The 27,261-nt window shown below is 37.1% G+C and overlaps 1 protein-coding gene and 1 long non-coding RNA gene across 7 annotated transcripts in view; one reads left to right on the plus strand and one right to left on the minus strand.

The window, feature by feature from the left end:
• Positions 1–13,248: 13,248 nt before the first annotated feature.
• Positions 13,249–16,997, minus strand: LOC106842667 (uncharacterized). Of its 2 annotated transcripts, XR_011497105.1 has the most exons (4): positions 16,331–16,997; positions 15,801–15,939; positions 15,072–15,138; positions 13,249–14,842 (listed from the first exon to the last, which is right to left on the minus strand). It is a non-coding gene; the product is annotated as an uncharacterized lncRNA (long non-coding RNA). The 2 variants fall into 2 exon arrangements; XR_011497104.1 differs by lacking the exon at positions 15,801–15,939 and having other exon boundaries at positions 15,940–16,997.
• A 52-nt stretch (positions 16,998–17,049) lies between these two features.
• The window catches only part of USP15 (ubiquitin specific peptidase 15), a 133,388-nt gene continuing 123,176 nt past the window's right edge, over positions 17,050–27,261 (plus strand). For 3 of the 5 annotated variants that reach the window (XR_011497100.1, XM_014859330.3, XM_070494904.1), the window contains exon 1: positions 17,050–17,476. Coding sequence is in view for 3 of the 5 variants with exons in the window: in XM_014859330.3 (XP_014714816.1) it covers positions 17,388–17,476 (89 nt within the window). In the remaining 2 variants the exon portion in view is untranslated. The remainder of the gene's footprint in view (positions 17,477–27,261) is intronic. The other 2 variants (XM_014859331.3, XR_011497101.1) reach the window with 2 other exon arrangements.

A 27,261-nucleotide genomic window follows, 5' to 3' on the forward strand; every position in this document is an offset into this window, starting at 1 on the left:
TGGACTGAGACTCACACCATCTGTGCCTCCTGCAGGTTCTCAAGTCATCAAACTTGACCTGGAATTTACACCACTGACTTTCCCGGATCTCCAGCTTCCAGGAGGCAGACCATGGGACTTCTTAGTTTCTATAATTGCATAAGCAAATATAAATATATTCTATTGGTTCTGCTTCTCTAAAGAATCTCGACTAATACAACAATTGGTACTCAGAAGTTGGGTGCTGCTGTAATGAATAACTAAAAATGTGGAAGTAGCTTTGGAACTGAGTAGAGGCCAGAAGAATTTTGAGGTGCATGCTGGAAAAAGCTGATACTGCCATGAAGGAACCACTAAAGGTGATGCTAGTAAGAGCTCAGAAAGAAAAGAGGGGAGATGGAGAAAAAGCCTCTATCTTCTTACAGAATACATAAATAATCAGGAACAGAATGTTGATAGAAATTGGATGGTAAAGGCCATTGCTGAGGTCTCAAACGGAAATGACCAACAGGTCATGGGAAACTGGAGGAAAGACAATCTTTATTACAAAGTGTCAAAGAATTTGGCTGAATTGCATTTATGTTCTAGTGTTTTGTGGAAGGCAGAACTCAAAAGTGATGAAGTTGGATATTTAGCTGAGGAGATTTCTAAGCAAAGTGTTGCAAGAGTAGCTTGGTTCTTCCTGACTGTGGAGAGTAAAATGTGAGAAGAGAGAAATAAATAGAAGACAGAATTGTTAAGCAAAAAGGAACCAAAACTTAAATATTTGGAAAATTCTCAGCTGCCCATACGAAAAATGAGAAAGTGTGTTAGAAGAGAACGCTAAGGGTGTGGCTGACTGACCATTTGATTAGGAGATTAATATGGCTGTGAATCAGGGACCCAATCAGACACTGTCAGGAGCACTGTCAGTTTGAATGGAAAGGAACAGAGATGGGACAAAATGAAAGAAGGCTGTCGGACTTCTTTTAGATCCTATAGGACCAACTGGGCCACAGAGCTATTAGACTTCAAACATATGCTATTCTGTAAGACAGGGCAAGAAGGGCCCTGAAGGTGAGTCAGAGATCATTAGGACCATTACCTCACTTTCAACAGGCCAAACAGCCTTCAATTGAAGTCATGGAGGTGGGGCTGCCTGGAGCTCTTGGGGCACGGTGCCCACTGGCAGAGCTGTGGTATAGACTGCGTTCTTCCCGCTGAGCCATGAGGATGATGCTGCCACCCCAGCAGATCTGGAGGGCAGAGTATCAAACCAAAGAAGACTATTCTCACACCTTAAAATCTAATGGGATTTGCCTTGCTAGATTTTTCCACTTACTTGGGACCCGTCACCTATTCCTTCTCTCCTATTTCTCCCTTTTGAAATAGAAATGTCTATCATATGCCTGTCTCACAATTGTATTTCAAAAGTACAGAACTTGCTTGGTTTCACAGGTTCACAGCTGGAGAGGAATTTTGTCTCAGCACAAATTGTACCCTGAGTCTCACTCATATCCAATTTAGATAAGACTTTGGACTTCAGAGTTGATGCTGAAAAGAGTTAAGACTTTTAGGGCTGTTCACGTGAAGTAGATGTATTTTGCATGTGAGAAGGATATAAATTTGGGGGGACCAGTGGCAGAATGCTATGGACTAAATGTTTGTGTCCTTCCCCTAAATTCAAATGTTGAAGGCCTAATCCCCAACGTGGTGGTATTTAGAGGTAGGATCTTCAGGAAGTAATTAGGGTTAGATTAGGTCATGGAGGTGGGGCACTAATGATGGGATTAACGCCCTTATAAAAAGAGGAGGAAACAGGAGATCTCTCTTCACTGTGTGAGCACACAGTCAGAAGGCGATCATCTGCAAAACAGAAAAGGGCTCTCCCCAGAACCTGACCGTGCTGGCACCCTGATCTTAGACTTCCAGCCTCTAGAACCGTGAGAAATAAATTTCTGCTGTTTAAGCCCCTTATTCTACGGTATTTTTGTTATAGCAGCCCAAGCTGATGAAGATCCCTATCCATTGAGATTTAATTTTGATAATGATATTTTATATTCATAGAAGGTCTAAGTGGTTCATTTTTCAATTTGCCTTTTCTTTTTTCCACATTCTACTGTTCTTTCATTATAGTTTCTATTCCTTCTTTTATGTTTATAATCATTTTAAATTTACCTATTTTTATAGACTCTTTTAGATGTTTCCATTACTTTTAGTTTTTAGGACACTAATTTTCTCTTTTTGTTGCATACACTGACTTCTAAATGGTAGTTCGTTTCCTAGTGAATCTTGTAAATTTTTATGTTATAAAGTAGAGGATACTTTTTCTATGGTAGTCCATGAGAGCTAGAGTATGATAATGTTTCTACTGGAATTTTTCATTTGTGTCTTTCTGCTCCCTACGGGTCTCGATATCAATAGATCAGCAGCCTCCATTCAGCAGGTTCTGCACTCTGATCTGTACCCTTTCCCCATAAATGTATCGTGGTCATGTATGGTGACAGTTTACACTTATTATTCTTTAAATTTTATTTTTGTTTTTATTTATGATGACTGAGAATTTCTTTTTTTTCACTCAGATAATTTTTTGCTGTAATATCTTATCTACCACTTCTATAGTTTCAGGAGGGATTAGATAAAGCATGTTGACAAAAGTTGCCAGATTCCCAAATTCCTGTAAAAGAATTATGTTTATTTCATCAGATTTTTTATTAGCATCATTATAGTGCACCAGCACTATGATTCAGATTCCTTCAGTGTATGTAACAAGTGAATGTTTTGAAGAAAACAAAGCTGCTCTAGAACGACTGAATGAGAAAGTTGGCTTAGTTGCCTGCAAGAGATAACTGATAATATAAGAATAATGACAAATATAAAGATCTATTAAAGTGGTCTAATTGATAAGTAAAGTTAGTACTACAGAGGTAGCAAAGAATAAGAACAAATGGGTAATTGCAGTCTACTTTAATATTACTTTGAAATGCTGTATTTGAGTACTTTAATTGAAGTGTATACTAGCGTATCCTATGTGGTTGACTTCGGACTCAAAGTGAGTAATAGGTATTCAAAAATATTTGTTGATTGAATTAGTTAATGAATAAATGGTTCTTTCTTTTTTATATATAATATAGTTGCTATAGAAAAGCAAATAAGTATGGTGGAGTGAAAGTGCACTGGAGTAGTAGGAAACATAGGCTCTAGTTCTCTGTATTTAACAGCATGTGACTTAGAGCTTAACCTCTTCGAACCCCATTCTACTCAACTATAAAGTCTAAAAATATCTTTGCTTGCCACTTTACAAAGTTAAAGTTAAAATAAAGTAAGATGATATATATGAAAATATTTTTAAAATCATAAACCACTGTGCTGTTAAAAAATATTATTTGTGCTAAAATAAATATACATGGAAATGAGACCCTCTAGTAGCAAGGAGTTTTCCTTTAAGGGAATATATTAGATAGGATATAGGTTAGGCTATAGTAACAAAGTGACCCAAAAGTACAGTACCTCAAGCAAGACAGAAATTTCTCTCTCACCTGAAAGTCTATGTAGGCAGTCCAGGGCTGATATAGTGGTTTAATGATGGAGTTCAAGACTTCTTGCATCTTGTTGCTCTGCCATCCTCAAAAGGTGGCTTCAAATTTATGGAAAAAGGTGGTAACTCTAGCTCCCACTATCATCTCCAATTTTCAGCCAGCAGAAAGGAGGAAAGGGAAGGGGGATGTGATAAATATGACTCTTTTTTTAAGAGGATGAATAAGAAGTTTCATGCATCACTTTTGCCCTCATTCTATTGAACACAACCTAGAACATGACCACATGTGTTTGCAAGGGCAATTAAGAAACCATAGAGTGATCCCATGTTCATGTATTGAAAGACAACATTGTTAAGATTACAATTGATCTACAAGTTCTAAGGAATCTTTATCAAGATCCCAGTTGACTTCTTTACAAAAATTGAGACGCTAATTCTAATATTCACATGGAATTCCAAGGGGCCCAGAATAGCCAAAACAATCATGAGAGAGAACAAAGTTGAAGGACTCACACCTTTCCATTTCACAATGTATTACAAAGCTAGAGTAACCAAGGGACTGTGACACTGCCATAAGGATAGACAAAGAGATAAATGGAATAGAATTGAGAGTCTTCACTGATATGGTTAACTCATTTTCAAAAAAGGGGCCAAGACAATTAAATAGGGAAAAGAATAATATTTTTAACAAATGGTGGGGGTACAACTGGATTTCCACATACAAAAGAATTAAATTGGACCCTTTCTTCACACCACATACAAAAATTAACTCAAAATGGATCAAATCTAAATGTAAGAGCCGAAGCTATAAAACTCAGAAAAGAAAACATAGGTACTAAGTCTTTAGGACCTCAGATTAAGCAATGGTGTCTTAGATAGAACACCAAAAAAAAAAAAATCAAAAGAAAAAATAGATAAAACTGGACACCAAAATTAAAACTTTTTACTTCAAAAGACACCAACAAAAAAGTAAAAAGATAACTCACAGAATGGGAGAAAATTTGGGGGCATCTTCTATCTAATAAGAGTCTAGTATCTAAAATATATAAAGAACACTTACAACTCAATAATAAAAAGACAAATAACCCAATTATAAAATGGGCAAAGGATCTGGATAGACATTTCTCCAAAGAAGATATACAAATGACCAATAAGCAAGAGAAAAGTTGCTCAACATCATTAGCCATCAGGGAAATGCAAATCAAAACCACAGTGAGATACCACTTCATACACTAGGATGCCTATAATTAAAAAGACAGATAATAACAAGGGTTGCTGAGGACGTGGAGATTCTAGAACCCTCATAGACTGCTACTGGTAATGTAAAATGGTGCAGTCACTTTGGAAAACAGTCTGACAGTTCTTCAAATGATTTAATCATTTGATTAAACATAGAGTGACCATTTGACCCAGCAATCCCACTCCTAGGTACATATCCAAGAGAAATGAAAACATAGATCCACACAGACACTTGTACACGAATGTTCATAGCAACATTATCTATAGTAGTTCAAAAATGTAGAGAACTTAAATGTCCATCTATCATGAATGGACAAATTAAATGTGGTTATATCCATATAATGGAATTATTATTATTAATTATTTAGCAATAAAAAGAAATGAAGTACTGATACATGCTACAACATGGATAAACCTTGAAAACGTTATGCTAAATCAAAGAGGCCATTCACAAAGGACCACATATTGTATGATTCTGTTTATACAAAGAGTTCAAAAAAGGCAAATCTGTGGAAACAGAAAATGGATTCATGGCTGCTTGGGGCTGGGGAATGAGGTGGGTTAGGGTGACAACTAAGAGATGTGGGGTTTGGGGGGAGAGTAATGACAATATTCTAAAATTGATTGTGATGATGGATGCACAACTCTGTGAATATACGAAAGGCCATTGGATTATACACTTTAAATAGATCAAATGTGTGGTGTGTGAATGATATCTCAAAGTGATTTAAGAAAAGACAAAACACCCCATAGTGTTTGGTTGTGTCACCACGTGTTCAACTGAAACTTCTATTGCTATGGAAGAAAAGGAGAATATACATTTGGGGACAGAACCCAGTCTCTGCCATAGGGAGTACTATGACTTTTGGCATTGTTAGTATAGTTTCTAATCTAGTACCAAATCATGCTACATCAAGAATGCCCAACATCATTAATAGAGTGACTTATTGAATTAGTGTGATATTGCAACAAGAGCGATGACATAAGAGGTAGTTTGGATGCTAGTCTTGACTCCGTCCTTTACTAGCTTTATGACCTGAGTCACAACCTCTCTCAGTGTTAAATCACTCATCAAAAAGGTAAAGATTAAATGAGATGATTTCTATAGGTCCACTGAGTTCTAAGATTGTTTGATTTCAACTCTACAAACTTATCTTTTCATACATTCTGTTTCTTCCCCATTTGTCATTTCAAGAGTCCAGCCCTTATTTAGGGTGTTCCCTTCATGTATATCAACCACTTTACATACTGTTTAAGTAATATTTACTTCTCATTCTCTAATAGTTGATGTTTAATTTTCTTTGTCTTTTCAAAAGTTTGTATTTTATGATTTGAGGTACTGAAAGTGAATGAAACCTTTTCTTCTCAATATTTATTATAGACTCTTAAGGCTGAGCTAGACAGGGCAAAAAAAAATCCAAATCCCTGACTTTAAATAGGAAAACATTCAACTACAATTTTAAATATCACTAGTAAAAAAGATCCCCCGAATAATTCAGCAGTAATTTCCAAGTAGGAGATCTTAGTTACAGCTAACCAAAACCCTTCAATTCTATCTGTCCCCAATTAAGGGAAATGCATCACTAAATAGCATTTTTCTAGATGTTTTGCTTTTAAATTTAATTTTATTTAATCATCCTTAGTTATTGTAAAGGCTATCTTCATATTGCCATGGTCTCTGTGTGTTACATAATAGACAGTTTATTTATTCAAGGATCCTTTGATTCTCAGGTTATATTCTTTCTTAACTTTCAAAATATGAGCATCCAAAGGAGTTAGTTTTACAAGTCAAGACATAGGAAGCTACAGTACTTTTTCCCAGTCCCATGGATCCCTAAGCTGCTCCTAGGCATGTTGTACTCACAGAAGACACATGGATCCAGAAAGAAAAGATGATTTAAACTCTTTTTGAGGTAGAGTGAGGTAGGATAGGGGTGGGTATCTACTACCACAGCACAAATTGAGGAATGTTTAGAAATAAAATGAATAATTACTGACCTTTCCATTTTAACTTATCTTGCTCTCTCTCTATTAAAATTTCTTAAAGGGCTACTTAACTGCATAAAATCATCTAGGTGGCTTCTAACACTGCGGATTCCTAGTTCTGACCTCCTGATTTTCCGATCTTGTAGGTAGCCAAGAATGTGCCATTTTTACATGTCCCCTACACGATTCTTATGTACTCTAAAGTTTGAGGGTGACAGCAGTCCACAAAAAAACCTTTTCCTCTTTTCAGTGCTTACAAGATGAAATCAACTTTTAACAATATGATTTTCTAATGTAGAGCTCCTTAAATGCAGTAACAAAGACTTTAAAAGTAACTCATCTTTAAAAGTATAAAGCTAACAATGTTTTGATACAGAGTTCACAAATTATTACACATTTAAATTGCCATAGAGAAATATGTGTGGTATGCTATTTTATAAGATTTCATTCCCTCTGCTTAAACATTATCTGTAGTTATAAATATCTATATGCTACAGTATACTTTTGTATTATATCTATATTTAACCATATATGGCTTAAATATTAAATTAGGTCTTTTTATATAGGCAGTACACCTCTTTTAGTAGAAATATAAATTACATTTACATTGTTTGTAAAAATATTTATCACCAGTTGGATACACAACTCTTAGCAATTTATTGTTTTAACTGAAATATGATTTATCTACTTAAAAAATGAAGCTCATGAATTATAAATAATTAATATAGAGACATCAAATAGAATAAATTATTGAATGTGAAATCAACCCACTGATACAAGCCAGCATCTTTATTGAAGAAATTATGATAATTTTTAAAAAGAAAAAAAATCCTAGAAGGAGTGATGACAGTTACAGCATGTGAGAGTTATACTAGAGTTTGTCCATTTAATTTACTGAGATTAAATAATCCCAGAGGGAAGGGGATAGAAATTGTTCTCTCAAGAACTGACAATCCTGGGGCCAGCCTGATGGCACAGTGGTTAAGTTTACATGCTCTGCTATGGTTGTCCGGGGTTTTCAGCTTCAGATCCAGGGTGCAGACCTATACACTGCTCATCAAGCTATGCTGTGGCAGCATCCCACACACAAAATAGAGGAAGATGGGCACAGATGTTAGCTCAGGGTCAATATTCCTCGTGAAAAAAAAAAGAAGCTGACAATCCAGTCTTACAGCTACAGTGTAATTTTGCTCTTATCACAAGATCATAGTCGAATCTGGGCAAAATTAATTGAAGAAGTCAATCTATCTCCTTAGACTAATGGTCCCAAACTTTGGGCACAAGAGTCACCTGTGAGCCTGTTAAAATGCAGAATGCTAAACCTCATTCCCCTAGAGACTCTGATTCAGCACACCTGGAGTTGGGCTGAACAATCCATATAGTAAAATACACTCCAGTGTTTCTGAGACAGCTGGTCTACAGACCCCACTTTTAGAAACATTACCTTAGGCTGCGATGATTGTCTTTTTTAACCCTCCAGCCCTTAATAGTTCATTGGATAAGGAATAGACCTCCAGGTGGTGAAAAGAAAGAGTAAATTCCAAACAAGTTTCATCATCCCTTTCTGAAGTTCAGATGAAGAACCGCATTTTCTTCTTAAATGCATTGCTCCCTAAATCGAGAGTTCTTTTTTTGAGAGAGAGGAGTCCTAGAATTTAATTTGAGGTGCCCAAGTCTATTTTTAATCAGAGAATACTATTTCTTTTTTGTTAAGGAAATAATCCTCGTTTGATTTTATCATAAATTTTCTCCCAGATCATGATAGGAAATATGTAATAAAAGCAACATCAGTGAATATTTCCTTCCTAGTGAAATTTTCTATATTTTGAAAAGCTTGTTTACTCTCCATAACATAGTTTTAAACTTCTTTCAGACTTGAAAAGAATATTCACATCTTTATAAATTTTTTGTTTCCTGAATTAATTTATGCAATAAGAAAATAGAAAGCTTGCAAATGCAAACCTTGTTAACATTAGAAGAATTTGGAGGAAACTTTATTTATTTTGGAAGTCTGACACTTCTGAACTCTTTATTTTCTAGTTTCTTTTACTTCCACTTCAAGAGAAAAAAAGTTCAAAATTCATTTTTCTCTGAAGGGGCTGAAAGAAACTTGCTGTACAGCACCATTTACATGAACCAGTCAAAAGCAGTTAGAGCGTCATAGAGTCTAAAGGGCATTAATTAAATCCGCTCAGCCCTTGCTCCAGTAAAAGCAGGGTTTTTTCCTCCTTACCTTGACCTACTTCCATTTTCCATTAACCACTTGAAGTAGCCAGTAGAGTTGGGTGTTAGTTTTTACCTGCCTGCAAGGCATTTCATTCAATAAGTACTTATCAAGAAACCACCGTCCACATAAAGTTGTACCAAATGCCTTGGGAGATAAGAGGGAAGAAAGGGAGAGAGAGAAGGAAGGAAGGAGAGAAGGAGGGAAGAAGGAAGGAAACAAGCTTTGGCCATGGGCATTGATGTGAGATCTATTTTGGCAGGCAGTTATATGTATCATCCAGCTCTATATGTACTTTCGGCTCCACTCCTCATAAGTCACTTTGACTCACTTTCCTCTGACCATAATACATGAGGTTGGCTTAGCTGCTGCTCTTGCTTCCCTGCACTGATTCAGAGTGTCTGTTAGAGAGTCTTGATAGCATTTCTTGTGCAAAGCACGCCAATGATTATTCTACTACAACTTGTCTGGAAGCTGTTGCAGTATCTACTGCCATCTATCCTTGGCTTCTATCTGGCCCAGTTGAAATGTAGTCAGCACAATTTTTAAGCTCCAGGTCCTCGTTCTTGATGGATAGTCGTCATAATTTGATGTTAAGAATTTGGTGACATTGCCTAAAAAGTTAAAATAATCTCATAATCACTGAAGACTTTGGTATGGTTATTACTTTCTGTATTGTGTCAGTTTTAGAGCTCAGTGCTAAAAATAGTTTCCATCCTTTTGTCAACTAGGAGTCCAGAGAATATATCATATTGAACTCAATTTCTTCTCATCGTTATCCATGACGTAACATATCTGTGTAGTGTTACAGTAGATGGATACATCAGTCAATCGGAGCTCTAAGAATATTTTGCTTTGTCTTAATTTCCTTAGGGTAGACTGTTCTATGACCTGTCTGTATTAGTTTTCTATTGCTACTACAACAAATTACCATAAATTTAGTGAACTGAGATGACACGAATTTATTAGCTTGTATTTCTATAGCTTAGAATTCCAATACAGATCTCACAGGGCCTAAATCAAGGCATTCGCAAGGCTGTGTACCTTTCTGGAGGCTTTAGAGGAAAATTCATTTCCTTGACTGCCAGCTTCTAGAAGCCATCTACATTCCTTGGCTCGTGGCCCCTTTATGATATTTTCAAAGCCATTCCTCCTCTCTCCTATCTACCTCTGACAAAGCCGGGAAAGTTTCTCTATTTTTAAGGATTCATGTGATTCATTTGGGCCCAAGTGGGTAATGCAAGACAATCTCTCCATCTCAAGGTCCTTAACTTCAATCAAATCTGCAAAGTGCCTTTTGCCATGTAAGGTTCTGGGATTAGGGCATGGATATGGACATGGACATCTTTGAGGAGCCACTATTTTGGCTTCTAAGTTGTCAGTTCACAGGTAAGATTATTGTAACACAAGTCTTTAATCTGTTATTTATCCATGTTTGTAATTAGAGAACATTCATAAGTATATGAAAATACTTTTTAATCATATTGTACTATCAGCTTCCAAGTACATTCTTTTAGCCTTAAGAATACCTTCACAGAGGGGCTGGCCCCATGGCCCAGTGGTTAAGTTCGCGCGCTCTGCTGCAGGCAGCCCAGTGTTTCGTTGGTTCGGATCCTGGGCGCGGACATGGCACTGCTCATCAGACCACGCTGAGGCGGCATCCCACATGCCACAACTAGAAGGACCCACAACGAAGAATATACAACTATGTATATAAGTTGGGGGGGGGGGGGGGGCTTTGGGGAGAAAAAGGAAAAAAAATAAAATCTTGAAAAAAACAAACAAAAAAAAGAATACCTTCACAGAAAATACTGTGAGTAAAGCTGGACTTCTAACATTATCGTTCTTAGCCCCTTTAGTGATTGGGCTTCTTTGACCTGGGCTATTACTAATTTTAACATGTAGCAGCTTTGTGATGTTAATGAATTTGTTTAAACATTCAAATTTAGTAGCTGCCACAGTCTAAGAGGCACAAGCATTTTGTAAATGATAATTGCTACTATATATTGAGCTCTATTATGAGGTTCACACTCATTATTTAATTCTCTTTTGACTGAATCCTATGAAATAAGTCTATTACTTCCATTTTACAGATGAGGAAACTAAAGTTTCTGCTATCACAGAACTAGCAAGTAACAGAGTGTAGCATTCAAATATAGGTCTTTCTTATTTTAAAATGTATAATCTTTACACTATATCTTATTAAATTTCCATAAACATTAAGTAAATTAAGTTATATGTATAGGTGTATTATTATTTCCTGCACCTCTGATGGATCCTACATGTGATAGAAATCATGCCCAATGTATTTACATAGTGGCCTCAGGTCACTAGTAAATTTAGAAATGCATGTTACATTGTTCAAAAGAGCCTATACAAAAGCATACTGACTAGCAACAAAAAGCAATGGTAAATATTTTTATAAAATCAGTAGTAGTGTTTTACCTTCATTGTTGGTGTCTTCTAACTTGACCTAAACCTTCCGTGTGGTCGGTAGTGCCCTATTGCTTAGAGACACCTGGAAGACAACGTCGTGAAAAATGCTTCATCCAATGTTTACATTACTCTTGGAACACAGATGTATTCTTTAAGACCTGCTATTTTATTGTTCTAAAACTCTTTGTAAGCAATTTAAATCTTTCTGCTATCTAAGCCAAAATGAAAAGGAGGATTGTCCAGGTAGAAAATCTGGATAATTCAGTCCTCTCTTGGGAGAAAACAAAGTTAATCTCTGGATCCCTGGGTCATCACACAAGTCTCGCCTTCACTTTGGATGTGTACATTTCTGAGGTCCACGGGCATAAAAGACAACATTTTTAAACTCTTACATGAAACTGATATAGAGTAAAAATGACCAAGTAAACAACATTAAGATCAAAATTTTGTGTAATTTAACTCGTCCTTTAAAACAAAAGGTCAGCATGTTTGAAATGATTTAGGTTTCTAAAGTCCATCCATTATTATGAAGCTTGGAAAAGGACCCAGAGGCTGCTTAACACCTCTATTTTTGTTACGAAATTATTCTTTATCAACCTTGAAATCTGTCAATAGATATAAATAACATATTCAACCTTGAAACCTGCCTATAAATATAAATAACAAATAAAGTATAAAACAGGCAGATTTTCCCCTACTATCAACCTTGATTTAATCTATATCACCTTTGGTTGAATGGGATAATATAACTCTTTCTTGGGAGAGTTTCCCACCATGCAAGTACACTTCATTTCTAAATATCTAGGATTCACAGAATATACTGTGTCTATTGAGGGTTTTGCTTTGTTTTTGGGGGGTTTTTTTTGCTATAATTCTAGACCTATAAGACTATTGGATTTGTTTATTGATTCAATTCAGCTTAATTCTATTATCATTTGGTAAGTATCTACTATAGAGTAGACTACCATCAACCTTCAGGGTAGTGTCAGCTTTCACAGCATTTTGTGTGTGCTTCCAAAAAAAGAAAATATAAAGTAGTAACTCAGATTAATCAACTTGCACACTTCATGCCCATGTTAAAATGAAACTTTCCAAGAGGAAAATGGGCATGGATGTTAGCTCAGGGCCAGCCTTCCTCAGAAAAAAAGAGGATTGGCAGTAGTTACCTCAGGGTTACTATTCCTCAAAAAAAAAAAAAAAGAAACTTTCCAGATCCTTTAGGGTGGAGATGTAATTTAGCTTGTTCAATTTTTTTTTTTTATGTGAGGAAGAGTGGCCTTCAGCTAACATCTGTTGCTAATCTTCCTCTTTTTGCTTGAGGAAGATTGTTGCAGAGCTAACATCTGTGCCAGTCTTCCTCTATTTTATGTGGGATGCCACCATAGCAAGATTTGAGGAGTGGTGCTAGGTCTGTGCCAGGGATCTGAACCTGTGAACTCCAGGCTGCCATACCAGAGCATGTGAACTTAACCACTATGCCACCGGGCCGGGCCCTACATTTTTTAATCTAAATTACTTTAGGTGGGGCAGACAGTACCTCAGAGTCCCCACAATTCCTTGCTATCTTACAACAGATTTGCTTCACCCATTTAAGTAGCTCTATCTGTCTCTTGCAAGCCTTTGAGTTTCAGCCCAGGAAGAGTCTAATCACCGGATTTTATAATGAGAAAACTAATGCCCACAGAGATTAAATAACTTGGCCAAGGTTACCCAGCTAGTTAGTGGCACTAAGCCAGAGTCAAAATCCAAGGATACTGGCCCTTTGTACAAGACACTGTATTCATTTCACTACTTTGTCTTCCTCTTTATCAGGACCTAACATTTGTCTGAAATAAGGAGCCTCTGTATTTTTTTTTTTTTTAGTTTTAAAAACAGCATTGTGACACTTACAATTTTTATTCATATCTCACGTTTCAAAGTCTCATTAAGGAATTAAGCACTTTACTACAAGCTGTTTTGGTGTTTGCACTACTCCCCCGCCTTTCCCCTGCCTTTAGCTGTTCAGAGAGCTAGTAAAGGGAGGAGGGAGTTATAAAATTATGAAAGAGAAAAAAATGAAAGGCTTAGAGAGGTGACTAAGAATGGGGGAGTGGGGTGAGGGAGTTATCAGAGGGAATAACTAGAGAAAGGACAAGGAAGAAGGAAAAAGTGAAATAGTGGTTCCTGAAGCCCAAAGATAGGAAGAGTTGAGAAATAAAGACAGCTAAGTCATCAATCATTGTTCTTTCAGGGAATTTGCTGATTCTGGCAGATTTTTCCTTGGGCTCATGCAGCCAGCACCACACAAAACTGTGAAGAAGGCAAAGCTTGTCTTGGAATTCTCCTTTGTATTTTCTTCCATTCAACTCTATTAAAAAAAAAAAACAGTGTTTTTCCTTCTTTCTGTGTTCCATCCCAGGTTGAAAACTCTCTCATTTGACACCTTAGTCTTAAGCCTTACTCTCTCCTGGGGTGTTTATATTTGAAGTCCTATGTTTCAGTTGTGGAGTACAAGAACCTCTCTGAAAAAGATCATTTAAACATCAGTGAGCAGAGAAGGGAATTATTTGGAAGATCAAGGAGTCCTTCCCAGAGTATCTCCAGTTTCAGAACCTACTCTGCCTTTATATAAGGTGCACTTGCTTCATATCCAGCCTAATTTGTAAAGTATCCAGCATACTCCTTCTCCTTTCTTAAAGCCCTAGGTTAAGTTTTTAACAAACAAGAAAGGTACAGAAAGTCTGAGCAGGTAATGACAATCACCAAGCAAATAGTACCTCCTTATAATTTTAACTAAGCAATCAATGAAGCATCAATGAAGATGTTACCGCACAAAGCTGAGGTTCTCTTGCCCAATGTGCATTAACAAATGTGCATTATGGCATCAGCTTTTAGGGGAGAAATCAGCTTTATTCTGTGAGATTGATCTGCAAGGAGACAGGGGGCACGTGCCCTCGGATCTGTCTCCCTGAGTCAGGATTTGGGGCACAATTAAGAGGTTAGGAAGAACAGGTTGGCACTCAGAAATGCTGGTGGCACAGGTTTTGATTGGTGAGCTTCAAACATTTATGGTAAAGTTCTAAACATTTATGACAGGGTTCTAAACTTTTATGATGAGGTTCTAAACTTTTATGATGAGGTTCTACACGTTAATGATAGGCTGGGGAAAGAATTTTAACACCAGATCTTCCTGAATGAGGGACCCCTCGCTTCTGATAAGAGTCTGACTTTTAAGTTCAAGTCGTGTCCCCATCCTTTGGTTCTGTGAAGAGGAGGATCTTTGGTTCTGCAGTCATTTCAGGTCAACATTTCCTCTTCTGTGCATACTCTGGCTCCATGACTTTGCAGATTTTCTGAAAGACAGTCCTTAATCACTGTTGATAAGAGATGGGGTCCACTTCCACTGGCTCTAAATAGGCTCATGGTTACAAAGACACTCATTCCAAACAAGCAGATGTAACCCCTGGTTTCGATTCAATTATCTGTGTGATTCAAAGAAAAGTAACATTTTTCATCAATTACCTACTTAGTTATTCAGTAGGGATGTGGACCTTAATATTTATGAACAATATCTTATTTCTCTTCATTACTGAGAGTAGAAGAAGCATAAGTAAAACAAGCAGAATTTCCAAAAATTAGTAAACTGAGGTCACTAGAAAGTTGATTGCTAGAATCAAGATCATAAAGGTTGGTAGAAAAACAGAAACTTACCCAAATCTGCTAGATTCTGGAGCTAGATGTCTTTGTTTCAAATTTGGGTTTTGCCTCAATTCCTCATCTACAGAACGGAAATTACGACATCTATTTCACAGAGTTGCTATGAGGATCGAAGATAGTGCTTTAAAACGTTTAGAACTAGGCTTGGCACTCTTTTAGTGCTTGTTAAATAAAATACTGTAACTACTATTTCTTTCCTGACTCTGAATGCAACGAGTTAGGTCAACAAAATGACCTCATAAATCTGATGTATAATTCAAAACAGCATTGAACTTATACACGTATATGCAGTTAACTCATTGCCTTGAACATGGTGCAAATGAAGAAGAGGCTTTTGAAATTTCTTGCGTGGACACAGGCTTCAACATTTCAAACATGCATTTCTTTGAAAGGAAACTGGACAGCAGAATGTGCATGAGGCATCGCTTCTTGATAAAGTTATGCATATAAAATGATAGAAAGCACAGTTTTGCCTTCAAAGCCCACAGTGTTTTTCCACAGCTTTGTTGAGATATAATTTACATAACGATACAAATCATTCTGTCAACAGCAAACAATGTTAGTGTTTATTGATTGGCTATTATGTCCCAGGCAATAAACACATGTTTTTTTGTTTAATTTTCATCAAAATCCTTTCAGGTAGGTATTACTGTCCCCAACTTTATGATTAAACTAAAAATTAAGCACTTTGCAGCTACAGGTTGAAGTGAAGTTTGAACTCACGTTCATATGACTCCAATATTCTTCCCATATCATGCTGCCTCTCTTTAGAAAATCATTTTCTTTCAGAGGTTGGGTAGGAAAGGGGGGAAATGTGACCTTTTGATGGTACTCATGGTTAAAGAAACTCTAATTTTCTCACCTGTCGGAAGAAAAGTCAAATACTCTAAGAAATAGCAGTAACTGGAAACTGTTTTCAGACTCTCAAATCAAGGATGACATGATAATACAGAATAGTATTATTTTGAAGAAAACAAGCAACCATAATGCTGATGTATACAAATCACAAAGCCAATACACACTCCTTTAACTTGGAGGGGTTCAACACCTCTTAGGAGCATAATTACACCCCTCTTTACTGCATTCTCACCAAATGAGCTAGGCAGACATTAAAAATGGGGAAAAAAGAGACATCGTGCAGGAATTCTTAGCCATCTTTTAGACTTTTCACAGCATTTATGTTATCTTAGTCAAATCTCTGGACATCTTCACGTTGCCAAAACTCATTTATTAAATATTTACGTGGTTCTTACGTGTTAGGCAGCACTGGGCTAGCCACCAGGTGTACAGAGGTTAAAAAAAAAATGGATCCACTGCAGGCCAGTCTACATTTTAGTTCAGGTTCTCACTAGGACACGTAGTGAGCGTGTTGTCGTGAACAGATGGCACGTGGGCTTCGGAACTGGGTTATAAACTTGCCTCTCCACTTACTGTTATGACCTTGGCATTTGATTTTTGAGAGACTCGATTTCCCCATTTGTAACATAAGCGGCTTCAAACAGCTGGTATTATCATCTAGCTTCAGATGTACACACCATGGGAAGATGGGACTAAGAAAATGTTCCTTTACGACATCGAGGAGAAAGGGTTTCTCGCGCGTCTTCTTCTCCTTTGGTACCTGGCGTTCGTCGATCCCTATTTTACACCCTGTTCGCCGAGGAAGTGGAACAGGTTTTCACTGCGGCTCGGCTGTCTGGGTGTGCCTGGGGAGGCGGCACAAAGACCGAGGCAAGGTCCCCACCTACAGCAGGACTAGGAGCGCTGGAGGGAGTCCGGGAAGGGCCCTGCGGCCGGGCGCTCGCATTCGGATGTTCTTTGTTTGGGCCAATACTGAGCGAGCTCGCAACGAAAAGCCCAGAGTCACGGAGCTGTAGAAATGTCCTGCCATATCCTAGCGTCCCCACGCCCCCCGCCCCACCCACCGGGAGCGTGAGTGAATGCGCAAATAAGGGCGTTCGGGCGGCTGTGGGAAAGAGGGAGGGGAAGGCAGCAGTGGAGGAGGGACGGGGCGGTGGCCCCGCTCAGGCGGCAGCTGACCGAGGCCCCAGCGCGCAGCCTTAACGCCGGCGCGCCGGGCCGAGGAGGCCGGGGCGAGCTGCTGGACGGGCGGGGGCCGATGGGGGGCAGCAGACCACAGCCGTGCGCTCGGCTCGCCCCGGGGCCAACTCTTGTGCCGAGGCGCACCCCCCACCTTCCGGCTCTTTTGGTTTCGACCTGCCGGCTGGGCGGGGCCGCGGGACGCCATTCCCACAATGCTCTGGGGCGTGCCGCCGCCGTCGCCGCCGCCTCCGCTGCCGCTAGTGGAAGAAGATGGCGGAAGGCGGAGCGGCGGATCTGGACATCCAGAGGTCTGACATCGCGACTCTGCTCAAAACCTCGCTCCGGAAAGGGGACACCTGGTGAGGGAAAGGGGCTGAGGTGGTCGCGGTTGCCCGAGGCTGGTGGGGAGCTGGGCGGGAAGTGCGGGCTGGTGTCTTTCGCTGGTGACAGGTGCGGGCAGGTCCGGCGGCGGCCGCCCTGGGCAGCAGGATTTGGGCCACTCCCGAAATGTGGGGGCAAAGATTGGACCCGAGGTGAAGACCAGGGTTGGTGGCTTGTCGGGTCATGCTGAGAGAGTGGCGGGAGCGGCGGCGGCGGCTCGTGCAGGTCTCCCCGTCCTCCTTCCTCCCGGAGTGCCGCTCCCACCCCAGGCCTTCCCGAACGATGGGTCCCAGCCGCTCGGCGCGAGCCCCTCACTGTTTGACAGGTCCCGGGGCCGCGGCTGGGCACGGTCTCACCGCCTCGACTCCTCCAGTCATTTCCTTTCCCGGCATCGTCGGTATCCAACTTCCCTATTATGCTGATTCTTGTGTTCTTCCGGGAGGCAGGCTGCAGGGTGTTTGCTGTTCGTACTACACAGGTGGCATGTGTCAGGGCGCCACTTAAGAGAAGGAAACCTTAGTTTCCAGTTTCTTGTCAGAAGGAGGGAGAGGAGTAGGGAACCTTGGGCTTCTGAGCGATACCACGTGGTCTTGTGCTCTAGTGGAGGCTTGAGGGAAACCGGCAGCGTTTTTCCTAGAAGTGCAGTCCTTGCCTCCTTTTGGAAGGATAACGTAGGCCTGCAGAGAGTAGATAAGTCCACTTGAGGCTTAAGTCACTTGCTAATATTCAAACTTATAAAATACCAAAGGATATACTTAAAATAAGGAGGTATGTGGAGATTTTAATACCTGTCGGCCATATCAAGTGGTATCCAGACTAACTTCACTGTGTGAATATGTAACCTAAAGAGTAGGTGCTCTGCCTATTAGGAAAGATAATGTGCCTCTTTACTGTATAATAAAGATCGTTTTCATTTCCCATCGTCACCATAGCAGGGGTATATAATTTAAAGAGTGTGTTTTCCTGTATTCCAGTATGGCTTGGGGAAGGAGCATAAGATTGAGCCCTGAGTTAGGTCACCGTTCCAGCGCTTAACTTGCAGTATGACTGAGGAAAGTTAAATCATTGCACCTTAGTGTCTTCATCTATGAAATGGACAGTAATAATTTCATTATAGGGCTTTTATCTTGATTCAATGAAATATTCTAAAAGATTTTCTATTTATGAGATAACGTTAGATTTTGGTTACTTCTTATCACCGCCATTTACTTCCAGAAAAATGCTGTGGTATTAAGATAATTTTCAAGTAAGCTAGTAGCTGGCAGACTTGGGCCTTGAATTTAAGCACTTTGATCGAAGTCTTGGTACTTTATTCCTTCTTTGTTAGGCTGTGTACTATGTTTGTATGGTAAAAATCCTCTAAGGGTGTAAACATTTACTTGTTGCATTACAGCAAAAAATATGATTTAATAATCGTTACTGTTCATATTGGAGTGTTCCTAAGTTGTTTACTACTGTGGGGAAATTGGACATTTCCTACGACACTTAGGTTTACGACACTTTTGTTTATGTTGGCCTGTGGGTTGTTAAAGAGGAAATCAACCTTTGCTTCCTATTGTTTGTTAAAGAACACTTACAAATTCCTAATTCGTCTAGCCTATTACAACCCCATGAAAAGATAAATTGTGAATTTCTGTAAAATAGAAATCTATAACTTAAAATCTGGATATTCCTTCTCTTTATTGTTATGTTTTTGGTGTACTGAGTAATAATTGTTGTTGACATTGCAGGATGATAGGAACTGTTTGTGTATTGTGAGCATTAAACTTTTTAAAGTTTATTATTTTTCAAATGAAAGAATTTTTGCTTTTTGACAGAGTTACTGCAGATCATTTTAAAGATCTATTTTAAAGAGTATATACAGGAAGTGCATAAATTTGAGTCATTTCAGTGCTTTCATTTTAAAGAAAAGGAAACTGAGACTCAGATATTTAGAAACAGCAGAATGTGTGTATTCTTACCCTTGCATTTGTTTCCCCTGCTGTTTAAAGTGGGGAAAAAGCAGGAACAAGATGGTACTGGGGAGTTGCAGATACCAGTTTGGTTTATAGGTGAGCCACTTTACTTGCAATTAGGTGAAACCAGTCAAAAATGGAAATAGTCTAGAGTAGAAGTTTGATTCAGAGTTTTAAGGAAAATAATTTGGTAAGTACAAATTTGATAATGTCTTCATCAGTACAGAACTGGTAAAGGTATTTAATAATTTAGTTGTTGGGTTTATGTTTTTTGGAGCTCATTAAAACTCATTAAAAAGTTATTTATCTTTTTAATATCTTTTAAAGAAATCTTTGGATTAGTCATTTCTGGGTATTTGGGCAAATCCTGTCTGTTATTTTATAGCTGAAATGGGCCATATGCAAATGGAACGTTGTCTTGGTGTGTGTGTGTATGTATATATATGTATAACCATCTTGGAAGACTGATTGGACTATTTAAAAAACTGGTTAGGTTAACCTTAAGTTTATTCTTAGAACTTTAATACTGATGTTTAACATTATAGTCAAATGCCTTAAAATGAATAAATTTCATTAATTAGGTTGTGAGTACTTTGCAAATAAGGACTATATCATAGTGCTCTGGTAACTAATTCTAACATCTAGGCAAGGTAAAAATTTGATTCAGTGTGAATACTAGAGTTTCTGTTTATTTGTAAATAGTGAATGATTTTTATCTGCAAACTGACTTTCTAGAGATTCAAGTTACAAAAGTCTAAGATGAGGAGGAACAAACTTTATGATATGCTTGGTACTAGACTTTATAGTGACAGAAAAATCAAAATTGATGCAAGAGAGTTATACCTCTTAAAGGTGAGGTGTGAAAGTAACGCTGGTCTCCGTTAGAAGGAGTAGAGCAGTACTCTCAGGATGCTGTTTCTTGATCTGTATTTCAACTCCAGGGAGAGATTCAGAAAACCATGAACAACATGGTTAGTATTTAGGAACTGTAGAAAAGAATAAAGGAAATGGAATTGTTTAGTTTAGGATGAATGAACGATAACTTAATCTTCAGGTAACATGGTGGTTTCTCTTGATGAAACAAAAGGAAAATTCATTTAAAGTGCATTATATGTGAGTATATTAGGGATAGAGGAACCTATTTAAGGGGATGATAGTTAAATGAATTACAAAGACAAGTTGTGGGTTGTGGAATACTCTCTTTGGAGATTTCTTTTAAAATAGACCTCTTGTGAGTGAATAAACAGATAACTACAAATCCTTTAAATTACTGCTTTATTTCCATATTTTTATTAAACGTTATTCATCTAGCAGTCATTTTCACTAATTTTTATGTGCGAGTACATTCAGTGGTAACACATAGCTAACTTTACAACCTAAATTTTGTGTGTCATTTTTATATAAACCCTAATAACTTTAGTAGGGTTAAGGCAGCTTTGGAGAGTAACTTTTATTTGTATTTAGAGTCATTTAAAATCTGTGTGATAAGGAATAGTCCGTAAGATCAATGAGGTTTTTAGACATTGATTTCAGTTTTAAAGCTTCCTTCCATTCCTACTGTTTTATTTAGAAATCTTTGAGGCTTTATTTTACATGGCCTCTTATGTTTGTGCAACTTTGATTCATGCTAACAGAAGATAACCTTATAATCACAAATCAGTTAATAATGTAAAGGGACACTGTTAATCAATGTGAACTCCAAATTGTTTAGTATATGTTTGCTAAAGAAATTTTTACATTACTATGACTGTTAAGATTAATTTTACTTGTGCCAAAGTGTTAACCACTAAAATAGGATATATGTTACATCATTTGCAGGAAATGAAACCAGAAAGCAAAACTGTTTTTTAATGTTGGTAAATTGGTGAAAATAAGGACAGAAATAGTGACATTAAAGCATATTTTTCATATTTTAGTTGCTTAAAATCTAGAAAAGCAGTTTTTCTTTATTTAAGCCTCTGTATAAGTTTTTAAATAACTTCTAAGTTGTTAGTAAATCCAAGATTAATGTACCGTATTTGGCCAAGAAGATCCAGAGCTTTAGTCAGTGATTTCATTTGTCTATTTAGTGACATTCAGGCTTAATTTTTTCCTACATCATCCCATTTTCCCATTAACGCATACAAGGTATTAAATAAATGGTCTTTTTACAAAATAGTTTTGTGACAGTTATTGATCTTGCTTGCACATAAGTATAATAAGAAAAAGTTACTTTGTCAGACCATGACCTGTCATATTACGTTTAAAAACACTATGTGCTGGGTACTATTTTAAGTACTTACATATGTTAACTTATTTACTCAACACCGCTATTCTGGGGCACTAGAATGTGAATGTATTATAATTCACATTTGACAGAATAGGAATCCTAGGCTCGGAGAAATGTTCCCACAGTGATGTATCTGGATTTGAACTCAAGTAGTCTGGGCTTTAATTCAGGCCCTAAAATCACTGCACTGCACTGTCTCTTATTTTAAAGATGCATTTTAAAATATAGTTCCACTTTAAAAAGAAGAAAGTGGACCTATTTTCCTCTTTAAATGGAGTCTATTTTATTTAGTGGCAGAATTCTACCATTTTATCCCACACTTGTCTCTTATGACTGTTCAATTTAGATGTGATAGAATATGTAGAAAATCTTAACATCTTGCTTCTGGAAATGAAAATGTGTTTAAAGATTAAGAGGTGATTAACTGAATATGTAGAATAAATGTTATTTTGATGCAAAAGTACATTTAAACAAAGGAAACTGGGATCATTTATTGTTGATTTTGGATTTTAATTGTTTTTCAGTAATCATAAGCTTTTATTAGAGGGCATATGGCTCCTTCTCATATGGTTTTACAGAAATAACACATCAAGCAGGTATTAAGAGCTTGTAGGATATTTTGGTTTAGTACCTTACCCTCATTTTAAAAGCATTGGTTTACAGTAAGCCACAAAGGCATAAGGCTTTTTGGGGGGGCTGTGAATCCATAGGAACACCTCAGCCCAGAAAATGCAAATATGAATGTTTGGTATTTTATGTTCCAAGTTTACCAACTGATTTTTTTAAGAAATAACTATTTTACATTTTCAAAATCAAAGGCTATTTGAATTAAGACAGTGGAAGGGCCATAACCATAATGATACCTCTTTAACATCTTCCTGAACACCAGCAGTCCAAATAGCATCAGTGCTAAAAGAACAATCAGTGTTGCCATCTGAGTCATCAGATATATCCATTTTATTATGTGTTTAGAGTGATGTTTCTTTTCCTCACTTTGAGAATCACTTCATTAATAAGCCGCAATTATTGATAAAAGTGAATTGAATCCCATCAAGTATATTGACAGGGAGATAAGGGGAAGGTTGAGAACGACAAATGAAGATATTTATATGCATTATCTGATTAATAGATGCTCAAAATAAGGATCAAAGTTTGTATTTATGTTCCTTTCTTATAGATAAGGAATCTGAACTTAGAGAAATCAATTGGTTTGCATGTGGTTTGCAGGCATAATACTACCACTAGTAAACACGTACTGAATGCTTACTCTGTGCCAGCCGTTATTCTAAATGCTTTATGCTTGTGCAGCTTTTAAAGTAAGTGCTCTTATTTACCTCATGTTTCAAATGTTTGCTAATTTCAGAGGTGGTCTAAATATCTGGTTTATAGTGATTTAAAATACTAGATGCTATGAATATCTCCTTAGTATTAAAAATGTTTTTATGCTGTCACTACCGAAATGTAATTCAGGCAGTATTTCACTAAACCATTAAACTATTCCTTCTTAGTCCCTGTATAGAATTTTTCAACAATTTTTTTTTTCTTCTTCCCTGAGTAATGTCATTTCAGTTTGTGCCTTTTATTTTCATTTCCTCAGTAACCACTGTAATTCACACGCTGTATCTTATATTTATTCCCTGAAGTCATTTCTCCAGATTCTTTCTCCATCTATTCTTTGAACAAGGGAATGTGGTTCCTTTTAGTTTATCATGCAGTTTACACAGAAGTCACTGCTAAAGAAGCCTAGAATAAGACTGATAGTAAGTAACATCAATTTTGGATAAAGATTAAAATGACATATCTGAGGGAACGATCAAGAATGGCTCCTCAAAAAGAAGGGAAGAAGCTCAGATTGTAATATAAGGCAGAAAATCTCTGTAGGATTAATCTGTATTTGGTTATGCTTAGAACACGTTTAGTGTTATGCCTTGAACACTTTGAGAACACAAAGGAGGGTAATGACTACTTTTGCTTCTCCATGAAGAGGAGAGCTAAGAATGCTGACTGTCCCTTCTCTCCTCTCACCTTTGAGAACATCTGGATATTAGTGTGATAATTCCTTACTGTTGGGGACTATCTCTGAGGCCAGGCTATCCTAAGTTTTAGAGAGCCAGTTAAATCAAAACCTGGAGCATTAGAGACAAAATTAATTTCTTGAGTGAAAAGAGCATCGAGTTTCTTTAGTAAAAAACAAAAAGATTAAGAATGATAATGGTGAAATGATCATGGTAAAAGAGACCTGATAATTTGGGTTGCTTTATATTATTTAGCAATATGTTTTAACAGGTTGACGAAGTTTAATAGTTTAATCAAGAGATTTGTCTTTGATATAGGTGAAAATTTATATTCATAATTGTGAATGGATTTCAGGCTGAAGAAATGTTTGATTCTCAGGAGAGGTGAGGCTAAGTAGACTGTGGTTATGATTGCAAAAGTACCACTCACCTACTATGTTAAGAGCTTTTTACAGGTACAGAAACTAAGGAACAGAGTTAAGGGTACCTGGTCATGTACTCAGTCAGTGGTAGATCAGAGTCTAATGTAGCCAGTCAACTCTAAAGCCTGCATTTTAAACTGTACTGCCTGCCTATGAATGATAGAGCCATATCCATATTATGGAAGCAGCATTTTGAGGGATGAATATTTGGAAGTATTAAAATCAAGAAGTCACACTTTTCCATCTTAGTAAAACACCATGTTCATCTCTTATCTGTATGAGGAAGCTGTAGAATTTTCTGGGTCTCTGGTTTAGCATTCTAGTCTTAGCAACCTCATCTCTAACTAATATAGCTCTGCTTTGATAGATGGTGGTTCCCATTTCCTGAAAATTATTTACTTATTCCTGCCTTATAGAATTTTACACATATTGTCCATATTATTTCAAATACATTTTACTCATTCCTGACTTTCACTTATTTCAAAACGTAGCTTGAAACCAATCTCTGTAGTGTCATCCCTAATAATCCCATCCAAATCTATGGCCCTTCCGCTTAAAAAAAAAAAAAGAAAGAACAGTTTTACTGTTATATGATTCACATTCTGTGGAGTTTGCCTACTTAATGTCTACAATTCAGTGGATTTGGATGTATTCAGAGTTGTGCAAGCATCACCACAATCAATTTTGGAATATTTTCATCATCCCTAAAAGAAACTCCATAGCAGTCTCCCCCTGCCCTATTTGGCCCCTAATCCCCCTCTTCTCCAGGAAGCTACAAATCTACTTTCTGTTCTGTAGATTTGCCTGTTCTGGATAGCTCATATAAATTGAATCATATAATGTGTGTGATTTTTATGTCTGGCTTCATTCACTTGACATAATGTCTTTTAGGTTCATCCATGTTGTGGTATGTATCAATACTTATTTCTTTTTATTGCTGAATAATACTCCATTGTATAGATATGCCACATTGAATTTATCCCTTCCTCAGTTAATGAACATTTGAGTTGTTTGCACTTTTTGGCTGTTATGAATAATCCTGCTGTGAAGATTTGTTTCCAAGTCTTTGTGTGGACATAAGGTTTTCTTTCTCTTGGGTATATACCTAGGAATGCAATTGTTGGGCCTCTATGTTTAATTTTTTGAGGAACTGATACACTCTTTTCCAAAGCACCTGTGCCATTTTACATCGCCACCAGCAGTGTGTGAAGGTTCCAATTTCTCTGCATTATCGTCAGCACTTGTTATTGTCTCTCTTTTTGATTATAGCCATCTTAGTGAATATGAAGTGGTATCTCGTGGTTTTGATTTGCATTTCCTTAATAACTAATAATGGTAGATGTCTTTTCATATATGCTTATTGGCCATTTGTAAATCTTCTTTGGTGAAATATCTGGATTTGGTGAACCCGTTGAATGTTTTTAATTTGATTGTCTTTATATTATTGAGTTTTAAGAGTTCTTTATATATTCTAGATACAAATTTGTATCAGATAGATGATTTGCAAAATTTTCTCCCATCCTGTGAGTTTTCTTTTCATTTTCACAATCTCACTTGGCCTCTTTCCTGAATCTTTATTTGTCTCTTAGTTTAGGTGTAAAAAGAAGTCATAAAAATTAGTTCTTGCTAACTGATGAATTTAATGTACAGAACAGAAAATAGGTTGGAAATGCTTGAAATCTAAAAATTAAGATATAACAGGATGATTAACCAAGCCATTGATTTATTTGAAAGAACTTCATAGCTTTCTCTGGTGAAGTTTTACTGAATCAATGAAATTCTGAGTTTTAGTTTGTGGTACTTAAAAAAAATCAGTGAAATATCTGGCTTATAATGATTAAAGATAACTAGATACTATCACTGTCTCCTTCAGTATTAAAAATGGTTTTGTGTCATCACTACTCAAATATAATTTAAACAGTATTTCATTAAATGAGAGGATTAGTCAGAGTAAATTAACATTCAGAATTATTTATGCCATTAATTCTGCACAAGGTAGTTATATGTATTGTTCTGAGATTGTGTTATACGAATTGTTCTGAGATTGTGTGCTACGTTGGATTAGGCTGAAATTTTTATGTATTTTCTTAGTTGTAAAAGAATGACTATCTTATGCCTACTTTGCAGAGAAAAAGGTAGGATTTTAAAAATACGAACTACATTATACTTATGTCAGTATTAGGCAGTTAAGCAGAAGTTGCTTATGTGAAAGTTGTCAGTCAGCATAAACATGTACTAATCAAAAAAACAAAAACAAACACTGTGCATTCACCAGCTCTGTGGTTTCCTAAATACAGCTATTGGGATTTCCCCATTTCCCTGTACTGCTTTTAAACTTCTGTATATCTAGGGCTATCTCTGAATCATTTATTGATCCCTGTATATCCTTCTTAAATTTCCTTCTCTAAACAACTTCTGAAATTCTCCTATCTTTCCCACACTACCACCACAAAATTTTTTTTTTAAAAATCTGCCCTTTTCAATTCCCCTAGTAGCTTTTCTGCATTTGAAGACTGTCTTAAAATTCACTCAGATTTATTTTGGGTCCTAAAATTGACCCAGCTTCTTTGGAGCCATTGAAAATTATTCTGTGCAGACCACAATACAAATTGTCTTTCTTGACACCTTCAGAATATTTAGCACCAAACAATTTAGACCTTTTCAAAGTATTCATACCATAACTTTCTGTAAGTTTTTGATTTATTAAACATTTCATTTGTATTTGATCCTCCCAACAATCCTGTGAGATATTCCCAGTGGTCTTCATAAATGTAAATCAGATCATATCTCTTTCCTGCTAAAAATCTTGGAGTGGCTTTCCGTTACCTTTAGCTTAAAATCCTTGTTACTGTAAAGGCATTATATAGTCTGGCCCTGGTCTACCTCTCCAGTCTTTTCTAGCATTTCTCCTCCCCTTGTCATAAACTCCAACCTCATTTCATCAGTTCCTCCAATATACCAAACTCCCAGAGAGTTATTCTGGCCCTGGCACATGCTGTTCCCTCAGTCTTAGCTTTTTTTCCTTACTCTTCCTGAAATTACTCCTATTCATATATGCTAAAATGTTACTTTTTCAAAGAGGTTTTCCTTTTGTCTAAATAG

This window comes from Equus asinus, chromosome 22, assembly GCF_041296235.1.
Source record: "Equus asinus isolate D_3611 breed Donkey chromosome 22, EquAss-T2T_v2, whole genome shotgun sequence".
Classification (NCBI taxonomy): domain Eukaryota; kingdom Metazoa; phylum Chordata; class Mammalia; order Perissodactyla; family Equidae; genus Equus; species Equus asinus.